The sequence below is a fragment of the Macaca thibetana genome, chromosome 7, assembly GCF_024542745.1.
Source record: "Macaca thibetana thibetana isolate TM-01 chromosome 7, ASM2454274v1, whole genome shotgun sequence".
Lineage (NCBI taxonomy): Eukaryota > Metazoa > Chordata > Mammalia > Primates > Cercopithecidae > Macaca > Macaca thibetana.
Window position 1 is genome coordinate 156,504,932 of NC_065584.1, and position 26,356 is coordinate 156,531,287.

The 26,356-nt window shown below is 38.2% G+C and overlaps 1 protein-coding gene across 13 annotated transcripts in view; it reads right to left on the minus strand.

Moving 5' to 3' along the window:
- Nucleotides 1-1,282: 1,282 nt before the first annotated feature.
- MYO9A (myosin IXA) overlaps nt 1,283-26,356 on the minus strand; it is a 307,192-nt gene continuing 282,118 nt past the window's right edge. For all 13 annotated transcript variants that reach the window (XM_050796252.1, XM_050796251.1, XM_050796254.1 and 10 more), the window contains 3 exons: nt 9,035-9,237; nt 6,808-6,950; nt 1,283-5,984 (listed from right to left, as the gene is read on the minus strand). In XM_050796252.1, coding sequence (XP_050652209.1) covers nt 5,521-5,984; nt 6,808-6,950; nt 9,035-9,237 — 810 coding nt within the window. In that variant the 3' untranslated portion in view covers nt 1,283-5,520. The remainder of the gene's footprint in view (nt 5,985-6,807; nt 6,951-9,034; nt 9,238-26,356) is intronic.

Here is a 26,356-nt window from a genome sequence, read left to right on the forward strand (position 1 = left end):
AATGGTATTTCGCCTGGGCGTGGTGGCTCACACCTGCAATCCCAGCACTTTGGGAGGCCAAGGCAGGCAGATCACCTGAGGTCGGGAGTCCGAGACTAGCCTGGCCAACATGGTGAAACCCCGTCTCTACTAAAAATACAAAAATTAGCCAGGCATGGTGGCAGGCACCTGTAGTCACAGCTACTTGGGAGGCTGAGGCAGGAGAATCACTTGAACCTGGGAGGTGGGAGTTGCGGTGAGCCAAGATTGTGCCACTGCATTCCAGCCTGGGTGACAGAGTGAGACTCCATCTCAAAAAAATAAAAATAAATAAAAATGGTATTTGCAGGTTTTATTATGGGCAACTAAGGGAATTTTAAACAACACTCACTATTCATATTTCAATGTAAATTTAATGCAAAAATGTAAATGTAAATTTAATGTAAAAACAAGTGAGAAGGATGACCCCAGAATTTTAAAAATTGAATACATTTGGCATTAGGGGAAAAAAATCACTACATGTTTTTTTCCCCATGTAACCTTAGACCTGATTTGGCATTTTGGAACCACTGATCCTAATCAATCCTCTCATCCAATATCTGCCCAGCACCTTTTGTTAGGTGCTGGGATCTAAGAGTCAGCAAGACAGGCAAGTGTTTGACACCATGAATACTGACAGCTGTTGAGAACACAGACCTCTAACCCAATTCACGGGGTCAGAGCAAACTTCCCAGGACAACTGCCTTTTACATTAAAACCTGTGGGTCAGTAGGAGTTCTCCAAATATGGGAGTTTGGGAAAGAGAACTGACCTCCAGATAAGAAAACTAACATTCAGAGAGAGCAAATGCCTTTCCCAGTCATGCAGTAAAAGTTGGTGGCAGAAAAAAAATGACAAACTGAGTTAAAATTTCTGTTTCTATTGCAATGTGTTGCTTTGCTTTTCAGTGAGAATCCTTGAGCCCTGTATTAGCAACCTTGCTACTTCTTCAAGTGGCCAATTTAGGGGAGGATCCTAAATGCAGATTTACTGCTTTTCCTGCCCTTCTAGCCTTAAACCGATTAAACGAAGTCTTGACAGCCAGCAGCCTGCATCCACTACAGAAAAAACACCTTGAATCACACCTTTACTTGAATTCAGTTGAGTTCCAGTGACTACCACCTCTGTGTTTTGTCAACTGTGGGTTGAGTCCTTTCCTGAAAACACATCAGTGTAACTAAGAAGTCACTGCTGTTTCTTGGAGTTGGGTTGGAATAGTTGGAGTGGGAGCCAGGATGGTTGGAAAACAAACCACACATATTGCTGCTTCTGGAAGCTTTGTTCTTTAATGAGCCATAGGGTGATTTGTTCATCAAGCTGCTTTTGTGTAGCCATACAGTGCATATTTTGAGTGACACAAACTGCACTTTATACAGATGATGTCTTGTTACCCCTCAACCCCCCGCAAAGAAAAAAAACAAAAAGGAAATTACAAAGTGCCTGTTGATTGCATCCGGAATGTAATCAGTTCCGTGGGTGAGACAAATCATTCTTCTTATAGAATTATTCTATTAAACAGTAAAATGTTATATTTCACAGGATATGTCCTTTTATAATACAGTTCTTTAAAAATTTACACTCAGCATACTTATAAATTACTTAAAATCCATTAAATATAATACTAATCTGTAGTCCACACCTTTCCCATAGTAAATACAAATACTTGTGGTTCAAAAGGTGCAACTTTTATATGACCTCAGAGGGCTGATAAATAGGCATTAAGAATGGATGACTAGCAAGGTGACAGGCCCATTGTGGGGGCTTTTTTGAAAAAAGTTTCAACCAGGGGACCAATATGAGACCTAACAGATCCATCTCCACAATCATCATTTTGCTGTTACCCTTTCAATACCCAATTACATGTGGGAGTCATTCCAGAGAAAAGTGTTTGTTAAAAGTAGTCTAGGGCACAGAAAGAGAGGACTCCCACAGATACCACGGAGTTTTACTACCAAGTCCAGCATGGTATTGGGGGACAGTGCTGGGGAGTTGTCACAAGAGTATGGGTGGACGTAACACATTTGTCCATACAGAATGATGCATGTCCCGCATCCAGCTTCCCACCAAGAAGAAAAAAGAGAGGAGGATGAGGAAAGCCATAGAGTATGTTTCTTTTTAAAATGAAAACTCTCTTAGCTTTGAACACATCCTGAGAATCCTTTCTTCTTTCTAGTTTACCAAAGTGCTTGTTACAGTTAAAAACACAGACCACAGGCACTGAGGTGGGACTATAGAACCCTGCTGGACCACATCTTTTCAGCACACTTCTGACCCTCTGTTTTTGTGACCCTCTGTTTTGGATGGTGAAAACAACTCTACCGTTATGAAACACAGAACAGAGTGTGCATTAATCTTCCAGCAGGATAAGTGCTCTGGCAGGTTTCCAAAGCAAGAGAAGATGGGGGCTCTAGTATTCCATCCCAGGACCTCTGGCCCTTTTGTCTCTCTCTGCAAGGCTCATAGTTGGAGGGCTGTATCTCCCTTTGTGTTTTCAGAAGCCCAGAGTGGCAAAATAATTTAAATGGCAGGAGGTACAAAATACGTTGTAAACTAAGCCTCCCTGAATCCTGCTGGATTTGCTGTTAATTTGCTTCAATTTGTGATACAGAATGAAATCACACTTCTCTGCTTTTGTTACATTTTCCATAATAAGTACATACTAAATTACAGGAATACATTCACTTTAATGGGCAGAGTTGAAAATTCAGGTTTTGTTTGGGGCTGGGAATGTGTGCTAGAAGTAGAGTGCTCTGCATTTTGGAGTATGGGCTCCAAATGTGGAGCTGCCCCACTGCTGCCATGCAGATCAAAGCAAACAAGCAAAGGAGAAGCACTACGGAACCACAAGTGTGATGCATACGAAGGGCTAACAGTTTCATAAGTGACTGTAACGCGGCATCACTTTGTGGTGACATAACTTTACCATGCAGAGGGCCAGTGAGAACAGATGGATGCAGACACAGCATTTGGTTCTGAAGGTTTTTAGGAGTTATGGCTTCATCTCTTGATCAGGCCAACAAGGCCTATTACCCTATGTAAACAACGGCTTTCCCTCAAAGGGAGGGCCCCACACTGCTCTCCACTCTTACAATTTTGTGGATCTCTCCTCCTCACCCACCCACCCCAATCCTGGCAGATTAAATGACTAGAAATCCACATAAATCTAGCAACTGAAAAAAACAAGTTTTTTCTTTTTTTTTTTTTTTAATTGAATTTTACCCAAATTGGAGTTTCAGGTCCCTGAGAAAAATTATAAAGTCTCTTAACATCCATCAGCTAGTTCCTATAAAGTGACTTACATCAGTCATTTTTTAACTGCCAAAAAACTTATTTTACTAAAAAAATCCCACAAAGATTTAGAAGGAAGAACATGTGCCAACATGTCTTCTCCTGGCCATTCCTCTGGGCCACAGGAAATTATCTGATAAGGGCAATCTCTTTTTTTTTTAAATACAGGATTTAACCAACATTCTGGAGTAAGTGCAGAGTAACAATTAATGCCCAGCAGCACACTACTCCCCCAAGAACACTGAAACACAGACTGTGCAACCTGGCATGGGGCTAAGGAACCAGCAATCCCACTATGACACACCATGCTGAGGGGTTTTCCTCTGTCCTCTAGGAGATTCTCTGAAATTCAGATTTTTAAAAGCTTAACATTTATTACTCCTCAGGACAAGACAAACAAGGTGGCAGATGTCTGTGGGATATAAAGCATAACATTTGCTCATTAACCATCATTATTCTGGAGATTTTAAAAGCTTCCTTTCTCTGGCTCAATTCTGAACCCAAAGCAGGGAGAGGTAAAACTCCTGCTACCTTTAGCTGCCACTCAGAATTATGCTCCAAGTCTAACCTCTGGGGCTGGCCAATAACCACTGAGGCAGTGGCATGAGGTTCAGTGTTGTGTAACAGGAGAGACTCTGCCTTAACAAAAGACTTAATATTTCCACAACTTCAAAGAAGTATGAAAAGGAAGAATAACCAAAATACAGGTTATAGATGGTAAAGGCTCTTTTTCAGAGCAGTGCATGTAGTAGCAAGACAAGATGCATTTAGTAACTTTAAAAATAAACATTTCACATACTTATCTCGAGAAAGGCTATCATGTTTCATTTTTCATATATTATAAATAGCAAAAACAGATTTCTATTCCCACAAATGCTAAGATACTTAAAATGTTATTACAACTCATGTGTATGAAGACCACCCAGTGGTGAAAATGATGTCTTACTATTCCCTCAACCCAGGGATGAATGGCTCTCATCCCCTTGTCCAGTGGCCCCTAATCTGTGGGAAGAAATTCCATGGGAAGGAGGGAAGCACAAGGTTAAAAAGAAATATGCCTACTATACATACATATTTACAATAAACTTCAGTAACCAGAATATTAACAAAAATAGCTTCAAGTAGTCCTTGATTTTTTTCCATCTATTTAATACTGATGGTCTGAGAAAAGGAAGATAAAAGTTAGATAGGTCATATTAAAAACCTTTTTATTTTTTGGCAGCTTTCTGTAACACTTATTCATGCAATATTGTATGTGAATATTTTTGGAGAACTAACTAAACGGTCACATTATTTGAGTCTGTGGTGGGAATCCACCAGCAGATGAACAGGCTCATATGTGGTTTTCGGTTTAATCTATACAAAGAGAAAAGCCTGAATGGCTTAGGATGGAACCTTCATAAGTTTAGGGATCACCATGTCTCTGGGAAACTAAAAATTAAAGTATAAGAATCTGATCCTAGGACCAGGAAATATGAGAACAGTATGGCTACTGACACTTCAGCCCATGCAATGTATTTGGCAGGAACTAAACAGGAGTCAAACCAGCACTGATTATTATGACATCAAACATCATCAAAAACAAAATAGGTATTCTCTTCTTCACCATATAACAAGATATCTCTGAGACACGCTCTGATGGCTTAATGGAAACAATCACTTTTTTTGCTTTCCCCAGAATATAACATGGAGTGTTTTTTCAGAAATCTTAAAATAGAGGGATTAGGCTTTTTGTTTATAAGTTTTTGGAAAAAAATTATATTCTACCCCAGCTCCTAACTATCCCAAAATAAACCCAAAGGCTTTTGCTTTCATAGTTAAGAAAGATTTATACGTTTTCTTCAAATGTCAGAAATGAGAGGGTCCCTCAGGTCAGCAATATCCCCCCTAGTTCAACACCCACCTTTGGGAAGGGAAAAGAGGGTGGGGGAGAAGCAACTCTAACTGACCCAAATCCCCAGGCCCTAGGTGGCTTTGTTTAGTAAAATCTCAATTCAAATACAGCAGCCAAGGCACAGCTGGCACCATCCCCAGCAGGCTTTCTGCTTCTGCAGGAGGCCCAGGAATTCAGCACATACAGTCTTAGCCATATGCTTAGAAAAGAGGCAGGACCACAATTAGGATGGACTATTGTGGACGAGGTGATAAAACGCAGCCCCAAAGGTGAGATGTGTTTACCACTCTGTAGCCACGGAGGGACACACATCTGCCGGTTCAGACCATAAATTCATTATTTCCAAAGAGTGCTAGCTGTTGGTTGGAGGTGCAGTCTGGGTCCACAGTTTTTCTGCGGCCAGACATGACTGTTCCCTCTGGGGTCTCTTTGGTTTTCTGAGGTGAGTTTTTCACATTCTTTAATTTTTGTTTGCCCTTTTCTGGGTTGAAGGTTCCTCTGCTGATGAACTGAGGCCTGTCTTCCAGGGATTTGGTCTGGCCCAATGGTCCTTCCATTCCCAGGGCCTCATTAGCTGAGGCAGCTCGGTAGAATGGAGATTTGGAATAAATCTGAAATAGTTTTCTGGTCCCATGAGACGATGCCGTGTTAGACAGACATAAAGAGGAGACTGAAGAGTCCACTACATCTAAAGAGTCTTGCTGCTTTTTAAGCTGCTTTCGCAACTTGCTGGAAGGTTCAGACTTGCCAGCTGTCTTCAGGGAGCTAAGGGCTAAGCTTCTCTCTGAGGCAAAAAAGAGACCAAAGATGTAAATGACAGTGCACTCTAAAGCAAATCATCATGTAATGAATAGGTGTCACTGTTCACACATGAAATTGGGTGGGATAAGATTTGGAGGTTCCAGGCTGACTTACTATGGGCACAGTCATAGTCAAAGAGAGCTCACCATCCATTTCTCTATATAGCAGTTCAGAATCATCCTCAAGGAAATCTGGTGTTTGACTATGCCACCAGTGGAGGCCTAGAACAGTCACTATCATATTAAAAACTGCCGGGATATGTAGATAAGTTCTACATCTCCCTGAGACATGCCACTCAGTTAAACACCTCCTTTGTATATGTATATAGTCCCACCTCACAGTGGGGCACAATTCCTGCCACGCTCAGAAAATGGGTCATGGGTCAGTAAGACAACATATATTGTGATTATTGGCTTTTCTCTGTGGTAAGTACAGGATAAAACATTAAATTACCAAACAAAACAAAACAAACAAACAAAACTCAATCACACTGAAGAGTTGGTTTGATAAACAATGTATATGGAAGCTTTACAAAGACAACAGGAAAAAAAAGACCTTCCATGGAAGTCAGGAATCTAAGTAGCAAAGACAATTACATTTCTTATCCCCATCCAGATAGTGATAAGGACCTGTATGCCAAACGATGAAGGCTAAAACTATATGGATAAAAGGACAAAATTCCTCAGGACTTTGTTACTGCTGATGTATGGTCAGTGCATTCTTGAAAGACTTTCTCTTGGTTTCGGAATCTTTATTCCTCCTTTGCAAAACAAATCTGGCGTCTTTGGTCTACCATGTTCACTTACCTGATTTCTCAGAGATAGCACATTCAGACTCCATATTCAAATTTTCTGAGCTATCAGCAGTCCCAATGGAGGCCTCAGACTCAAGAGTTTCATCATCAGAGGCACGGGGTTCCAGTACAAGCATCTCAAATGTCAGCTCCTCCCTGTAAGATACAATCAAGAAACCATTAGCATATTTGATAGGAAGTGGAAGGAAGATAACAGAAAAAAAGATCCTCCATGAAAGTCAGGAATCTAAGAAGCAGAGAGAGTCCATTTTTACTGTCCCCATCCAGGTGGTGATGCCAAATATGGTGAACGCTAAAACTATATGGACTAAAGGACAAAATCATAGTCAATCTAGGACCAATAATAGGGGTAAGAGTAGGGTGAAGATGCTGTCGTGGTGAGATCTTTCAGTAAAATGAACTCTGGACTGATAATCAGGAGATCAGGGCTCTAACCTTGTTCATAATATCCATAATGCATCAGGAAAGTACCTTTCTCTCTCTGGACCTCAGCTTCCTACCACAAAACAAAGAGATTAAATTAGATAACCTCTAAGATTCCTTCCAGCTCCTAAACTATTTTCCATGAAGCTTACTAACTGGCTGTGGACTATATCCTCTACCTTCACCACAGAGACCTCTAGATGAAGAAAAACACTGATTGATCTTTTCTGTCCTTTGAAGCTTATGCCATCTTTAGTTATCGCATTCTCTAGTCTTCCTTCTTCATCAGTCACCCAGCTGCCTCTCAGTAATGCCCCACATTCCGTGATGTCTTTGGTACTCAGCTCCTAACCTTGCTTTCTCACTAATGCTTGACATCACCTGATCTATTCAATTAATATCTTTGTAAAAATTCATCTCAATATCCTAACACTGAAGTTCTTTTATGTCTGCAACTTCTAACAGTATTTTCCTCCACTTTTGCTAAGCTACTTTCTCCAATGGGCAGATGCTGGAGCTTGTCATTACCTAAATACACCAACTGTGAATCCAATATTCTGCCCTGTTCACAACCTCCTTATCCTTCCAATTCTTACTCACCTTCTAATCAAGTCTCTTCCCTAACAGAGCCCCTTACCTTTACTTCCACTTTACCTAGCTTGAGATCCATGAACAATCATTTCAAGAATAGTATCACCAGTATTACAATTGTCTGAGGTCATGTGCATTCTGAGACTGTGCTCGTTCTTCTTTCTTTATCTAGGGACTCTCCCCTTACTTGAAAATTCCTATGAATCCTTCAAGACCGCTAACATCATCTGCATCAAAGCCGAATTGGGTCTTCTTTTCAGATCACTCTTCTAGCAAATAGCCCCTGGTCAATGTATATCATCTTTGCCTTATCATGTTTTTTACAGCTGAGCCCCAGCTGCTTTTTTAGCTGGCCTATATATATTCCAGAATCAATCATGAGAGACCAAAAAAGTACTTTAACAGTCTCATATCCCCTTATAAGTCAAACTCAAGACCTGTGATCCTGGAACTCAGGAATAAAGATCCCATTAAGACTTTCTAAGAGTCATCAATGTCGACCAGAACTATTACACAGCACCTTTAGGGAGAACCATGGCATGTTCATATTATCCCCAAGGCATAATGTCACCCAATCCCTGCAACAGTGATGAATGGAGGTAAAAGAGCTTCTTATTTGTCTCTCTCCTAAATTGCAACCAATTTCCCTATCCAGTATCCCAGCACTCTCTAGGGCTATAGCATTACTATGACCATCTAGTTGCTGTTCCCATGGCCATATGGATCTTTGGCTAATAACCTTCCTTCATGGATTTGTGAATGATGCCCATTCTTGAAAGGGACTTTGGCTTAGCCTAAGAATTATTACTCTTCTTTGCAAAATAAATCTGTTCGTGAAGGCTGGTCTCTGACCTGTTAGGACTCCAGTGCCTCATCTTGGCTCCCCACTGTTACTGCTAGATGAATCGTGACTAAGACTGACATGCCCTGTGGATACTGTGTCCTCCTCCCAGTCAGCCTCTCCAGACCATCACTGTAGCAGCCTCAGGTTTTCCAGCTCATGAAACTGGCTTCCCAGAGGGAACAACTTTCACACTGTTAACTGAGTACAGGCAACATGTCTTTGTCATTTCAACATCTCCTGTACCACCTGACACAGTGTTTAACACACAGGAGATAATAAATAAGAAAAAATAAAGAAACGATAGAAGGAAGGAAATGAAAACAGACAATGACTGTCTCTCCCCTTCCTCCTGGATACTCACTTCTCCTTCTGTAGGTTCTCAATCTGCTCAGTCAGTACTCTCTCCTCCTGCTGCATAGCTGCTTGCTGCTGTTCTGTGATGTCAGTCTCCATGGCTGCCTCACTAGTCAAGGTCTCCTCTGAGACATCAGACACAGAAGGCAACCGAACTACAACAGGAGACGATGGACCTGGATAGTTTCCTCGACGAATACGCCCCTTTCCCTGCAGAGAAAAATTCACATTAGAAAGTAAATTGAGTGACTGCATCAGTTTCATGCAGATCTTTTAGGATAACAAGTGTACTTCCATCACACCAGGTGAATGGTAAGAACAAATGGAAACATTCTGCAAGGCCTAGGATATTTAGTGAGACATCATTCATCCAATACATTTAAGTTAAAATATTTCTTGCAAGAGTGCTGGAAAATGGATACTTCGGTAGGTGGGAGTGTAAAAAACCATTGTGTACTGAGATGAGATTCTTCTTTTAATATAAGCTGCATCCATTCCAAACAAAATAGCCACATCTGGATATTTTTTTAATTAATTAAAATTGAAGTAACATTTCAGTTCTGCAGTCACACTAGCCACATTTCAAGTGCTCAATAGCCACAAGTAGCTCGTGACCCCTACACTGACTGGTACACATATACATTTCCTATCATCATAGTAAGTTCTGATGGATAACAGTGCTCTATAACTTTAGCCTTGGAATGTACAATCTCTCTAGGAAGACCATAGAAGTATGTTCTAAAACTCAGTTTTGAAAAACAAAAATAGGCCGGGCGCGGTGGCTCAAGCCTGTAATCCCAGCACTTTGGGAGGCCGAGACGGGCGGATCACGAGGTCAGGAGATCGAGACCATCCTGGCTGACACGGTGAAACCCCGTCTCTACTTTAAAAATACAAAAAACTAGCCGGGCGAGGTGGCGGCGCCTGTAGTCCCAGCTACTCGGGAGGCTGAGGCAGGAGAATGGCGTGAACCCGGGAGGCGGAGCTTGCAGTGAGCTGAGATCCGGCCACTGCACTCCAGCCTGGGCGGCAGAGCGAGACTCCGTCTCAAAAAAAAAAAAAAAAAAAAAAAAAAAAAAAAAAAGAAAAACAAAAACAAAATGTAGTCATTTATATAACACAGGGTGCTAGCGAGATATATTTTCTTAGAAACTTCTATTCTTGAGATTAGAGTGTGAAAATCTCATTGCTGCTTCTCCCCTTTTTTTTTTTTTTTTTTTCCAAACATTGGTTACTTTATATGTGACTTTAGCTTCTGGTAGTGGCAAACTAAACTTTCCAAGTTAATCTCCTGCTAAGAAACATAAAAACTCAACATATGCTTGAAGGCATTGAAGAGCTAACCAGATAGATTTAAGGAGAGGCTAGTCCAGCATTTAGCGCTAATCTAAATGTCAGAGGTGGCTGTGACTCTAAACAGAGCTTTTGACGTGCTACAGCAGAGGATGGCAAACTATGGCCTGTGTGGCAAATCTAGCCTTGCACATATTTTGTAAATACAGCTTCATTGGAATACGTTCATCCTCATTAATTTACCTATTGTTTATTGCGGCTTTTTCAGAACAATGGCAGAGTTGATTGCTGAGACGGAGACTGGCCTACAAAGCCTAAAATATATTCTCTAGTCCTTTACAGAAAAAGTTTGCCATCATCTTGGGGTAGAGAATAAAAGTTGGAGCCAGACCCACTCAACGGTGTGAGTTGCTGCCTGGCAAAACCTCCGTGCCTGACACTGGGATCCCTAAGGTTTGTTTCTTAGACTAAGAGTAAACTGAAATTACAAAAGTCCTCGCAGATACTATAGTCTAGCTTCAAGTCATCTGGATGGTCCAGAAAATTCTAATCCCTAAAAATGAATTAAAGTAATCTCAGATTGCTAATACTTCAGGACCAGGCAGAAAAAAATGAAAACATTCTGTGGAGGAAAGTAACATTATCCTAGGCCTCAAAATATTTTAAAAATAATGTTTCAAATACTCTGACAAATAATCAAAGGTAACAGGCACAAAAGGAGACAAGACAACGTAAACAAAAACTAGTAAAAATGACAGAAAACAGAAACCCTAAAAGACTCCAGATATGGTGGCTATGGGATTTAAAATAACCATGCTGAAGGAGATAGGAAGACATAGTTGAAGTAGTGGACTGGAAATTAGGTCAAAAGAAAAATCCTGAACCAAGCAGGAAGAAACGAAAGAATGGAAAAATTCACAAAAGAAAGTAAAAGAATGGCTGGGCGCAGTGGCTCACACCTGTAATCCCAGCACTTTGGGAGGCTGAGGCGGGCGGATCACCTGAGGTCAGGAGTTCAAGACCAGCCTAGCCAATGTGAAGAAACCCCATTTCCACTGAAAATACAAAAATTAGCTCGGCATGGTGGCATGCGCCTGTAGTCCCAGTACTCAGGATGCTGAGTTAAGGGAATTGCTTAAACTCGAGAGGCAGAGGTTGCAGTGAGCCAAGTTTACGTCACTGCACTCCAGCCTGGGCAAATATCAGGACAAGAGAGATCCTACAGAAGAAATATTGAAGAGATCATGGCAGAGCATTTTTTAAAAGCAGTTAAAGATATTAACCTAGGAATTTAAGAAAGCCTACAACCCCTAAGAAAGAGAAATGAAAAGAAGTCTATACCTAGACAAACTACTGTTAAAAACTAAAGGCCTAAGGTAAAAGAAAGACTTAAAAGCAGTTACAAAAAGCAAATTACTTGCAAAAAAGGAACAACTATTAGATTCAAAGTCTGTTTCTCAACAGAAATAATGGAATGCAGAAAACAATGGAATATTTTCATGGTATGAAAGGAAAAAGGAACTGCCAAGCTTAACTGTTATATATAGAAAATAATTTTCAGGAATGAAGGTGAAACAAAGACATTTCAGACAGACTATGGGGAGAATCTGACACCAGCAGACCTGCACTAAAGGAAATATTGAAGGGAAGATTGAAAATGTCTCAAGAAGAAAAGTTAGAGGTGTGAGAAATAATGAAAGGCAATGAAAAGTGAGTATGTCTAAACAGTGACTGCATAAAACACAATAACGATGTGTTGGATTTAAAACATACAGATAATTAAGATACACAACAATAAAAGCAACAAAATCATATCATAGTAAGGCATACTAAAGCACCTGTATTATCTAGGAAAAAGATAAAACTACTAGTTAACAGACACTGATAGATCACAGATCTGTTTTCACCATTTGGTTAATACTAAAATAATAGTAAAAGTGTAAAACTTCCAAACAAACAAAAAAAATGGAATAAAAAAGTAGTCAAAAAATGCAAGAAAGAGCAAAAAAGACAAGGAAGAAAAGACAAAGGAACATATATCAGGTAGGACAAATAAAAAGCACATAAAATGCAGATTTTAAACCCAAATATATTGGTGATTATATTAAATGTAAATAGATGAAATGCTCCTATTAAAATTTGAAGATTGTCAGGCCATATAAAAAAAGAGAAAACCTAACTATGTGATGTTTATAAAAGACATGTGAATTCAGAAAGGCTGAGAGTAAAGAAATGGGAAAAAAAAAAGACATACCATGCAAATACTAACCAAAATAAGGCTAGTACAGCTATGTTAACCACAAACAAAGTAAACTTTACGAAGTGTTACCTGTGATAAAGAGGGATACCTCACAATGACAAAGGTTCATATTATGAAGATAAAACATTTCCAAATATGTATGTACTTAAAAAATTGCTTCAAAAAAATTTAAAGTAAAATATTGACAGAAATACTTAAAGAAAAATAGACTATAATCAGTACTGACAGAACAAGTGTGCACATGCAATCAGAAATGATGTAAAACTGAACTTGATGTAAGCAATCTAACAGACATATATAGACTTCAGTATCTAACTACAGAATACTCACTTTAAAGCACACATAGCAAAACAACAAAATTCCAAGGGTTGAAATAATTTATCTGACCATTAAAGTAATTTAAAACAAGTTTTCTAATAATGCAGTTACAAAGAGAAAATTAAAAATTCTTGTACACTCAGAAATTAAGAAATAGACTTTAAAACAAACCATGGTCAAAGAGGAAATCACAATGGAAATTAGAAAATATTTTGAATGAAACAATATAAAAACCCATGTAAGCTCTGTCTACTTTAAAGTTATAGCCTTAAATACATACATTAGAAAAGAAGGAAAGATTCATAATTAAGGATGTAAGAATCTATTTCAGGAAACTAGATAAAGAACAACATAATAAATTCCTCCTGCAACAAAAGCAATAAAGAAAAGTGCAAACAAACATTAGAATGAAGACAATCAAAGTCAAATGTAGCTCTTTGAAAAGGCGAATAAAAATTTTAAAACTCTAGCAAGACTGAAAGAGAGAAGTCACAAATAACCAAAGGTGGGAATGAAAAACGGGACGTCACTACAAATCTTGTAGACCCAGAGGGTAAGAGACTACTAAAAACAACTTCATGTCAATAAGTATAAAATTTTAGACAAAGTGGAGAAATTTCTACAAAAATCTAATTAATACCATCAATGAAGAAATTAGAAATGTGAATAATATTAAAGAAATTGAATCCAGAATCAAAATCTTTCCAAAAACAAAAACTCTAGGCCTAGATTTCAGTGGCAGACAAGAAGAAATAACAAATTCTTCCACAGAATTAAAAATTATTCCCTAACTTGTCTTTAGAGTCAGGCGTAACTTTGATAACAAAACAAAACAAAACAAATACATTAAAAAGAAGGATTACTGCCAGGTGCAGTAGCACATGCTCACAATCCCAGAACTTTGGGAGGCTGAGGCAGGTGGATCGCTTGAGCTCAGGAGTTCAAGACCAGCCTTGGCAACATGGCAAAACCCCTTCTCTACAAAAAAATACAAAAATTAGCCAGGCGTGGTGGCACGTGCCTGTAGCCTCAGCTACATGGAAGACTGAGGCAGGAGCCCGGGAGGTTGAGGCTGCAGTGAGCCAAGATCATGCCAGTGCACTGTAGCCTGGGTGATAACAGTGAGAGCCTGTCTCAAAACAAACAAACAAAAACAAAAACAAAAAAGGATTATTATGGCTTAACTTTACTCATAAACACATGCAAAAATCCTAAACAATATCCTAACTATAACAGAATCAAGTAATATAGAAAATGTAATATAAAAATATTAAATATATGAAAAGTTGTATTTGTTGTAGTAGTATAATGATGGTTTAACATTAGAAATGGACTCTGTGTAATGTGTCAAATCAATGCAATAAAAAAGTCTGATAAAACCTCAATACATGCAGTAAAGGCATTTCATAAAATTCAACATTCTATCACAATAACAACTCTTAGAAAACCTGGAATAGAAGGGCACATACTTAATCTCATAAAGTACCTACAAAAATTCTATAGCAAACATCACACTTGGTGGTAAAAGGTTGAAAGCTTTTCCTTTAGGGCTGGGAGCATGCCAGTAATGATCACTATTACTACTTCCATTCAACACTATACTGCAGGTTCTAACACAAGAAAAAGAAAGAAAAGGTATAAGGATTATAAAAGAGCAAATGAAACTATCATTATTCATGAATGGTATGACTGTACAGGTAGAAAATCCAAAGAAATCCACAGAAAACTTATTAGAATAAGTGAATTCAGCAAAGTCACTGAATACAAGATGAAAAATACCAAAATCAATTGTATTTTTATACAACAGAAAATAAAAATTTTAAAATAATACCTATGATTGCATTTAAATATTAAATACCTAGCAGTAATTCAAACTAAAGATGTGTAAAATCTCAACACAGAAAACTATAAAACACTTTTGAAAGTAGCTAATGCGCTACATGAATGAAGAGATATATCATGTTCACAGATGGGAAAAATCAGTATCGTAAAAATGTCAATTCTCCAGAAGGCAATCTATAGATCCAATGCAATCCTAATAAAAATCCCAAGATAATTTTTTGAAGCTGATTCCATAATTTACATGGCAATATAAACAGCCAAGAATAGTCAAAACACCAATGAAGAAGGTAGGATGACTTATTCTACCGGATATTTTTAGAAAGCTATGGTAAATAAAATAGTGGTGGTGTTGGTACAAAGGTAGTCAAAACAAAGCCCCTAGAAACAGACCCACACATAAAAAGGCTCCCAATTTACAACAAAAGGGGAACTGCAGGGCATTGTGGAAAGGAAAAATTTTCTTAAACATGACCCTAAAAGGTATTCATCCCAAAGGGAAAGACTGATTAACAACATTAAAATCCAGAACCTCTGTTCATCAAAAAAGAAAGGAAAAAAGCAAACCATAGAATGGAAGAAAATTTGCAACAAAAGTAACAATAAAGGATTTGTATCTGGAATTCATAAAGAATCCCTACAGAACATCAGAAAAAGACAACCCATTTAGAAAAACAGGCAAGAGCTCTGAACAGGCTCCTCACAAAAGAGGATATAGAAATAGCCAACATGTATATACACATACACATTATACATGTTAGAGTCACAATAAAAAATATAATTTTTAAAAATAACACACCCATCAGAATAGCTAAAATTAAGGAATCCGGTAATAAAAGTGCTGGGGGCAGGTGGAGCAATTGGGAATTCCTATACACTGCTAACATATTAACAACCATTTTGGAAGAAAGTTTGGCATTATCTACTAAAGTTGAAGATAAATATATCCTGTGACCCTGCAATCCACTCCTGTATATTTCGCCAACAAAAAATACATGTATGTGTCTCTTAAAATCATAATTCCCCAAAACACAACCCAAATATCCATCAACAGTAGACTAAATTGTGGTATATGCATACACTGATAAACTATACAGTTATGAAAATGAGCTACAACTAAACAAAATATGAATAAGTCTTACACACATAAGGTTGACTGAAATGAATCAGAGACAAAATAATACATCTTTTTTTTTTTTTTTTTTTTTTTTTGAGACAGAGTCTCACTCTGTCACCCAGGCTGGAGTGCAGTGGCCGTATCTCAGCTCACTGCAAGCTCCGCCTCCCAGGTTTACGCCATTCTCCTGCCTCAGCCTCCCGAGTAGCTGGGACTACAGGCGTCCGCCACCTCGCCCGGCTAGTTTTTTGTATTTTTTAGTAGAGACGGGGTTTCACCGTGTTAGCCAGGATGATCTCGATCTCCTAATCTCGTGATCCGCCCGTCTCGGCCTCCCAAAGTGCTGGGATTACAGGCTTGAGCCACCGCGCCCGGCCAATAATACATCTTATACGATGCCATTTATATAAAGCTCAAAATTAGGTAAAGCGAAACTATGGTGCTCAGGGACACATATTTTAGTAGCAAACGAAAAATAAAACAAAAGAAGTCATTAATGTAAAAATCAGGTTACTGCTTACCTCTGGAGGAGAAAGAGGATTATGACTAGAAAGGGAAAGAGGAGAGTTTCTGGGGATGCTGGCAACGTCCTATTTCTTGAGCTGGGGTGGTATGTGGATGTTCATTTATAATAATTCATTAAACTGAATATTTATGTTTCTGTGTTTTTCAGTATGTTTTATATTTTGCAATAAAAAAGATATTTAAGAGTTCCTTTTCAAAGTTAGCTATTTATGGAAATACACGAATATCCATTGAAAATTATGTCACTTTGACAAATTTCTGAGTTGGTTTTGGCAAGAAAGAAAGGAAAAGTGCTGTTTTAAAAACAGAAACCCATGATCTAGTGCAGGTGATAAGGTAAAGGCTGGAGGGTAGTTCTAAGGCATTCAGGCTAACTCCTCCAAAACTAAAACACATAATGGGATAAAATCAGGAGGATTACAATATTGCTATTCCACTTTTCGTTCTAAAATCAACAAGGAAAAAACATGTTAAGAAAAACAAGCTCAAAACAGAAGATCAGTCTGCAAATTGAACAAAAAATGACAAAGTATTCTTTATGCTATAAATTCCAGGACATCATCCAGTTCCATTTGACGTTGACTATTTATAGCCAAATGAATAAATAATATGATTTAAAAGCCTCAAGAAGCTTGAAAATCTGAGTTTATTCCTAGTGTCCACATTCCAGTATTCAATAAAAGAGCTGCCTTTTTTCAATGTTCATACCATTAGCTGGCCACCGGAGTATTTCACCATGAGTTAGCTGCAAATCACTTAATATAGCTGAAGAAAATCAAACAAGCTCAACAGATCTGATCTATTTTAAGAAGCATTAAACAAAACAAAGAAAAATGGAAACTCCTACAGCCTAGAATTATCTTACAAAGACTAAAGTAATTTTTAAAAAGTTGATTACATGGAGCTTTTAGAAACATGGGAAAATACTAATACTGTGTTAAAAACAGTACATAAGGTTGTATACCATTGGTTTTAAAAATGAGTAATACAAAATTTACAAATACACTAAATTATTAACAGTAGTTTCCTGACTGGAATAATATCCTTCACTTCCCCACTTTCCTATAATAAGCATGAATTTACTTTTTTCAAACTGGAATTTTTTCTTCTGGATCCCTGCTCACTGTATATTCTCTTGTAGTGTTTTTTTCCATAATTGTTTTTCTCCCATCAGTGTAAGTGTCACAGAGTGAAAAAGGCAAATATTTTCTTGACAGTATCATAAAAATAATTGTAGACCTCCCTGAAAAGTATCTGTAGATAACACTGAGAAGTGGTTTATAGTATCCTTTGTTCATTTTTCACTGGGTAGCTAATCTTTCTATTTACGTATAAGGAGCTTCTCTTTATTAAGGAAAATTAGACTTTGAAATGGGAATTGAAAATATTTTCTTATGGTACATCACTTCCCTTTTACTTTTTTTATGGTCATTTTTGTCACACAATAATACTTGTTTTTTGTTGCTGAACCTTTCAACTTTTTTCTTTAATAGTCTTATATAATAGCAAAGCCCTGTCCAAGATTATATTTTTCTATCATAATAGGGATTGTATTGGTTTTGACTGATCACAGACTACATGAATAATTTGTACCCAACTCTTAACGCAAGTACTGGAAAAAATATAAAGCCATATTGTCATCCTTTTTCTCAGTAACTATTCCAGTGACTTCCTGGCTTAAACGTTGCAGGCAAACTGTTCCTAAAATGAGAATATCAAAATACAATTATCTTCAACTGTTAATAAGTAGGAGGTCTCAAGTCGTACTAAATACAATTTAATATTATACACAATACCCAGATTTCCAATCCTTTACAGCACATTAACAGGATTATCAGAAAAATCTGGACTGGACTACCACTACCAAAGACATCACAGATAATATACTTTTGACAGACAGCCAAGATCAGGAAGCAGTTTAAGACATTATTAGGCTTATAGAGAGCTAATTATTCTCAGTTTGTACAGAAAAATAAACTAGCACTTAATTCATTCCTTTCAAATGGGAGGAAGTGGAGTTCTCTTCTTAAAAGCTGTGTTTTCAGAGCTCTAAAAAGGTACACTTATAAAATAACTTAAAAATTCTTCTGAATTATACAGTGAGATATTGGGACCCCTGACTTGATAAGAGATCTTTAATCACACTTAGCTTCTTTCTTGCTTGTTTTCAGTTTCTGTTCTATGAAGATAAATGTTTCCTGGTTAATCTCTTTCCATTTGCTCCCGTTTTCCCTTTCTATTTGTACTTTTTTCACCCTAAAGATGTATCCCCTTCAGCCACCTTTTATGGCTTGGTTTCAACTTTTGCATGAAAAGGTTTAGGTGATAACTTTTCTGATTTCCCCTTGAGCTCTTTCCCAATTGCCCTTTGAGCTGAGTTAAACTAGGGTATTTTGGCAGTATTAAGGTAGAGAGGTAGGGTACTTGAGTGTCTACAGGATGCAGGGCAGTGAGGACCTCTGCCAGGATAGTGCCAGAGCTACTTTTATGCTTTAGTCTTTGATGTGAATTTTTTTTTTTTTTTTTTTTTTTTTTTAAAGATACAGGGTCTCACTCTTGCTCAGGTTAGAGTGCAGTGGCACAATCACAGCTCACTGCAGCCTTCAACTCCTGGGCTCAAGGGATCCTTCTACCTCAGTATCCCCAATATGTGGGACTACAGGCATGTGCCACCATGCCCGGCTAACTTTTTAAATTTTTTGTAGAGATGAGATCTCGCATTGTTGCCAAGGCTGATCTGAAACTCCTGGCTTCAAGCAATCCTCCTGCCTTGGCCTTCCAAAGTGCTGGGATTATAGGCATGAACTACTGTGCCTGGCCTGACTCAGCTTTTTTGTTTGTTTGTTTCTTTTCTTCCCTACATGGATATTCATTTTCCCCACATCATTTAGTGAATACCAGACCTTTGAAATGCCACTCACATTATAATCCTTTATTTTTCTCTTTTACAATTTTCCCAGTTATTCTGCTTCTTTATTTTCTTATGAATTTTAGCATCAACTTGTAAAGGTCCCCAAAGTATTCTTTTGCTATTTTTGTTGAGACCACATTTGTAAGTAAAGAGTTATAAAACTCTTTCCTTGTCTGTGTAAGAACTGATCTTTGGTCAATGTTCTAGCTCAGGACCCCTGGAAACTTGATAAAGGCAGGCTGCAAATGATGTTATTAAGCAACATCACCTCTGACAAAAATTAATCTGATTGATAAACTGCATCTGGAGAATAAGTAAAGATAAATTGTAAATATCCCATAGGAAGCCATATATTTGGAATTCCCTGAAAGTGGAGTCAGTTGTAACTGGACATACCCCTTGTGGGGACGCTGGAAACAATGTCTATGGAATTTTACAAGAGGTTAATTCCTGTATAGGCATAAAACTTCCAAGGCAGAATAGTTCTGCGTCCATTGGATGTGAAGTCCTTTTTCCTTGCACCTGAGTTGTGACTTAGAGGCCAAAGATAACTCATTGATGGTTGTGTGGACTGCTTCAAGGGCTCCCACACGAGCATGATCTTATGCTCTCTGCAAGCATGCTGTACTTCCAGTCCCATATCCTAAGTGATTCTGATGCCAAGTGAAGCCCATGGTAGTCATATGAGTCTGAAAGTTGAGCCTAAGAAAATATCCTCTTGCCCTCCTAGTGGGTATTGAAACAATATATGAATAGACTACTTTAGAAGAACTGACACCATTACAAAATTTAGCCTTTCTTTCCAAATGTATTTGTTTAAGTCTTCTTTTGTAATATTTGAGGTTTTAAGGCTTTTTTTTTTTTTTTTGAGACAGAGTCTTGCTCCGTTGCCCAGGCTGGAGTGCAGTGGTGCAATCTTGGCTCACTGCAAGCTCCGCCTCCCAAGTTCACGCTATTCTCCGGCCTCAGCCTCCCGAGTAGCTGGGACTACAGGCGCCCGCCACCACGCCCGACTGATTGTTTTTGTATTTTTTAGTAGAGACGGGGTTTCACCATGTTAGCCAGGATGGTCTCAATCTCCTGACCTTGTGATCCGCCCGTCTTAGCCTCCCAAAGTGCTGGAATTACAGGCGTGAGCCACTGCGCCCGGCCTTAAGGCTTTCTTTGTACAAATCTTCTATATTTCTTGTTAAGTGTATTCTTTGATATTTGATGTTGATGTTTAAAGTGTGTGTGTACAATATATAAACGGGCATTTTTCTTCCATCATATCATCCAAGTGGTTGCTTGTATAAGTAAAATTTATTAATTGTACTCAGACATCAGAATTCTCTTATCATCTTTAAGTTCTTTAGTTGATTTTCCTGAGTTTCACATGTATGTAATCATAATGGAAATAGTAATAATTTTACTTCTTTAAAATTTTATATCTCCAATTCTTTTTTCTTAATTGCTTTAGCTAGTACCTTCAGATCAATGTTAAATGACAGTGGGGATAATGGATATCCTTGCCTTTTCTGATTTTAATCAGAATGCTTCCAGTGTTCTTCCATTAAGCAAGATGTTGGATTTTGGGTTCAGATATGTTTTTATCATGCTAAGAATATAAGATATCCCTGTTTTAATAAAAATGTTTTTTAAAAGAATGCTGATATATCAAATGCCTTTAAAATATCTATGAGGATAATACAGTTTTTCTCCACAGATCAACAAACATGGTGAATGACATTAATAGCTATCCTAATATAGAGTCATCCTTGCATTCCTAGGTTAAATCCTCCTTGGTCAAGGTTTATATTTTTATATTTATAGGCTACTGAATTCTGCTTGCTGATTCATTTTTATTTTATTTTTTAATTCTTTTTTTTTTTTTTTTTTTTGAGATAGGGTCTCCCTCTGTCACCCAGGCTGGAGGGCATTGGTGTTATCATGCCTCACTGCAGCCTTGACTTCCTAGGCTCAGGTGATTCTCTCATCTCAGCCTCCCTAGTAGCTGGGACTACAGGTGCTTGCCACCAGGCCTAATTTTTTTTTTTTTTGTAGAGATGGGGTTTCACCATGTTCCCCAGGCTGGTCTCAAACTCTTGGGCTCAAGGATCCACACGCCTTGGTCTCCCAAGGTGTCGGTGATATTTTAAGCTAGGATTTTTGAATTAATATTCATAGATGAGGCAGTCCTACATGTATATATCAGGTGCTATCTCTGTGTGTATGGGGGTGTGTGTATAAGAATTCTCTTTCTCTCTATAGAGAGAGTTCCATAACAAGCATAGTTCTTAATGGTTTTAAAATATTAATTTAGACTGGGCATGGTGGTTCACACCTGTAATCCCACCACTTTGGGAGGCCGAGGAGGGCAGATCACCTGAGGTCAGGAGTTCGAGACCAGCCTGGCCAACATGGCAAAACCCCGATTCTACTAAAAATAAATACAAAAATTAGCCAGGTGTGGTAGTGCATATCTGTAGTCCCAGCTACTCGGGAGGCTGAGGCATGAGAATCGCTTGAACCCAGGAAGCAGAGGTTGCAGTGAGCCAAGATTGTGCCACTGCCCTCCAGCGTGGGTGACAGAGTGAGACTCTGTCTCAATTAAAACACAAACAAAAAATCAACTCATTTAATCCTAAGTTTGATACTATTAACCAATTTATAGATAAGAACACTGAGGCATGGAGATTAAATAATTTGCCATGTCACAACTACTAGTAAATTAGAGCTAGGATTTACACCCAAAAGTCTAGTCCAGAGTCCATGCTGTGCTCTGCTGCCTTTAATATTTCTATATGCAATTTTTATTGGTTTTTTCTTTGTGTATGCGTGTGTGTGGGGGCGGGGTGGTGAGGATCAGTGTTAGACTCTTTTAGTTAAAAAAGACCTTTCCCCTCTCTACTCTGAGGCAGCTTAAATTATATTGTAATTATGTATTTAAAGAGTTGGTACCTTTTCTTTGTGAAACTATTTATTTCTGGTGTTTTTATGAGAGGAAGTTCTTAGACAACTCTGCTATCTCTTCTTCTTTTTAAATTAGTCTGTTTGGCCGGGTGTGGTGGCTCATGCCTGTAATCCCAGCACTTTGGGAGGCCGAGGTGGGTGATCACCTGAGGTCAGGAGTTTGAGACCAGCCTGGTCAACATGGTGAAACCCCGTCTCTACTGAAAATACAAAAATTAGGGCATGGTGGGGGGCACCTATAATCTCAGCTATTTGGGAAGCTGAGGCAGGACAACTGCTAGAACTGGGGAGGCAGAGGTTGCAGTGAGCCGAGATTGTGCCATTGCACTCCAGCCCAGGCTGACAACAGCAACACTCTGAAATAAAATAAAAAATAAAATAAAAAATAAAAATAAAACAAAATAAAATAGTCTTAGGATTCTTTTCAGCTATTTCGTCTGTTTTTGTTTTTTAAGACAGGGTCTCGCTCTGTCACTCAGGCTGGCGTGCAGTGGTGCTATGTTGGCTCACTGCAACCTCTGCTTCTCGCGCTCAAGCGATCCTCCCACCGCAGCCTTCCAAGTATCTGGGACCATAGGCATGCACCACTACATCTGGCTAATTTTTTTTGTATTTTTGGTAGATATGGGGTTTCACCGTGTTGCCCAGGCTGGTCTTGAACTCAAGTGATCCACTAGCCTCAGTCTCCCAAAGTTCTGGGAGCTATCACTCCCGGCCCCTTTTCAGCCGTTCTTACTGAGAACTTTGAAGATGACCCAGGAGGAAATTGTTTTTATGGCTAAAAAATAGTAGCTAACATTAGTTCCCATTCCCTATCATAAATATAAGATATAAAGCACCAAAATTTACATTAAGTACTAAACTCTGAGACCTTGTGAGTCCTGGCTCACTCTTCAAGGCCCCATAGTACTAATGTTTTAGAGTTTGCTTCAAAACAAAGCCTATTTTGGTTTTAACTTAAGGTTTCCCTTCTGCACAATTACATATACAAGTTTATATGCAAGCTACATAGCCTTTTACAGAATTAAACCTTGTTGACTTATACTAACTGGTAGGTCTTTCTCCATCTGATTAATTTAAACTCATACCTTAAGAGCTAGCTTCCCTTCTACAGCCTTACCCTGTGCCACCAGGCAGAATTAAGTACTTCTTCCTTGGTATTTTCACCATATTTGGCACACAGTACCGTCTGATCCATCTCTCCCTCCTTCCTTTTGGGACATGCTTTCTAATACCCACACATTCAACCGCCTAATCATATAGATTTGCCATGCTCTGTCTAAGGAAGTCTGTATATAATTCTATTGTCTATTTTTTCTAAGAATGATATTCTGAAACAGACAGTCTTAATTATTTAATTTGGGTTAGAATTCTGTGAGACCAGTCCATTATGGGCTTCTTAGACTGTAACACAAATATTGAGAGTCAAATGCTCTAATGTGGGGGATCTCAGTGATACCTATTTGAGGGAAACAGGATCCCTATTTGAGGGAATCAGTTGAAACTCACTTTTTCATTTTCTCCTAAGACTTAAGAAGATAACCATGGAGACAAATAGAAGATATGCCATAGTGTTAGGATGAATAAGGCCTATGAGGAGAGTTTTGATTTCTTCTGAAAATTCTGTAAGGCTCATGATAGCAAAAGAATGCAAGAAGGAATGGCAAGGCATGACTGATGGGCACAAAGAAATTAAATACTATAAATCGAAGTAAGCCTAAACAGTAAAAGAGACTCATGGTGATAATGAAAGAATGAATTGCATTGCCTTTAATAAACCTGATGACTGTTTAGAAAAAGACATATATTACCCTCATGCAGAAAGTCACGATACTTTAAGACCCAAAGAAAGTACATGTTACTAGGGTTTGTCTATGGGTTAAATGTGTGAGGAGGAGGAACTGTGCATCATCTAGACAGAAAAATATATAGCTAGCTAAAACACAAATCTCAGAACCCTAATGAAATTTTACTTAAAAATAGCACTTCAGGGCAAGATGGACGATCCCTGTTGAGTGTCTTGTTAAGTCACAAAAATAGGAAGGAAATGAATTATCAGACTACTTCCTGAGGAATTTGCTTTCCTGGTAAGGAGAGATCCTTTATCCAAGGCTTTTTTGGAAAAGACTGGTTGTTTTGTGTGGTGTTATAATTAGGTATCCAAGCTTGTTCAAAAATCATATCCCACTGCCTGTACTTACAGTTCACCAGATAATCAGGGTTAGTAAGCACTTTAAACACAGCTAGTATCTGTTTGTATGTGTTTATATCTTGCATATGAAAAGGAATTATTCTCAACAAATATTTCTGTGAAGTGCAGTGAGCCGGTAGTATTATATGTAATACAGTGCAGTGGTTCTCAGAGTGTAGCCCCACAGAACCCCAGCAAAGATGCTGGGGTGTAATGATGTCCTCAAAACCATTTCAAAGGGTCTACAATGTTAAAATTATTTTCATAATTATACTAAGAGGCTATTTGCCATTTTAACTTGTTGACATCTGTGCTAATTACATAAAAGCAATTGTGGGTGTTCAACTGCTGTCACCTTTACATGAATCAAGGTAATGATACCAAAAGGTTCTAGCAGTCTTCATGTTCTTTTGCTACCACACATTTAGTTTTTAAAAAATCAGTTTCATTTCATGTCACTGACCAAGACATATAAATTAATTTTATTACTTCTTAACTGCTAAATTACCTATTTTCAATTTTCTGTATGATTAACTGGAAATTACACATACAGCCATTCTGTCACATACTGATGGTTACCTCAACAAAGAGTATTTGTGCAATTCTTTGAATTGCAAGCAAAATTAGCTGCTTTATTAATGAAACAGTATTTATAATAATTGACAAAGTTTGATTATTCTTCTTAAGTGGTACACATTTTCTTTGAAATTGTATGAAGGGAATCTGTTACTGCAAGTGAAACAAATGGCGACATTTGTTGTCAGTGAGTAAATTTCGAGCTTTCAAATAAATATTAGAATTTTGGAAAACTTGTAACTGCCCTGTGATTTTGACAGCTTCCCATATGGTGTGAATGCCAACACCCAGGGTTTAGCCAGAAGATGTAACCAAATCTTGCAAGGGACTATCAGTGCCTACAGAAATGGGATAGATCTGAGTTCATCTTGACTCAACAGGGGTAAACTGGAGCTACTACTTATCTTTACTTAGCCTACTGTCAATGAGCCAGAACAGCAGTGTTGAACAACAAAGAAAGTGGACTGCCATCTCAATACCGGGATATCATACAGAATTCTGCCTCCCCTATCACTCCTCCTAGTCTCAACATCAGGGGAGAAAGGGTCAAGAAAGACGAAGGGCAGAAGTGTCTGACAAACAGAAATTACCCACCTACCCCCAAAGTTTTAAGTTCCAGGTAAAGGTCTAGTCTGCCTTGGGAGGAAGTGAGACGAGCACTGGATTTAAAACTGACTGAAGTTTTAATATTAAGAGAACTGACTCTTAAATACTAGAATGAAATGAATTTTTGAAAATTATAGAATTGGTTTCAAGATGCTGTTAAGGTAATTGACATCCAGTGGGAAAGGGAAGTTGGACAGGCTGGAGTTGAGAGACAGTTATAGACAAAAAGAAAAACTGATTTATATTAGTACCTCAACAAGTTAAGCCTCCTCAATAAAATGGTTACACACAGGTGGACAGTTTTCCACACAGATTGGTGTTCTCAGCCTTCTATCCCATTCCTTTTTTGTATAATCAATGGAACTGAAGAGGGATACCAGTAATGAGATCCTGGTATGAGTTCTAGCATACCATAATATTTAAGTCTAGAACTAGTCCACCAATTTGGATTAGTTCACTCCTATTTGTAGCTCTGTTTGATAAATGCTAAGTGGATAAGAACCATATTTCTACATCTGGGAGGACACCATCAGAGTTAGACAGATATGAATGGACAAATAAGCATTACTAATGATAGGAGATGCTGAAAGTAATAATAAGTATTTCAAATAATAAAGTAGAGAAGATTGCTGGGAACACAGCTCAAATTAATTTCTATTAATTTGATATCTCAATGCTTTTAACTTTCACCTTTTAATGATTCAACCAAAGAAGAAACCCAAAAGGAGGCTCATCTGACAA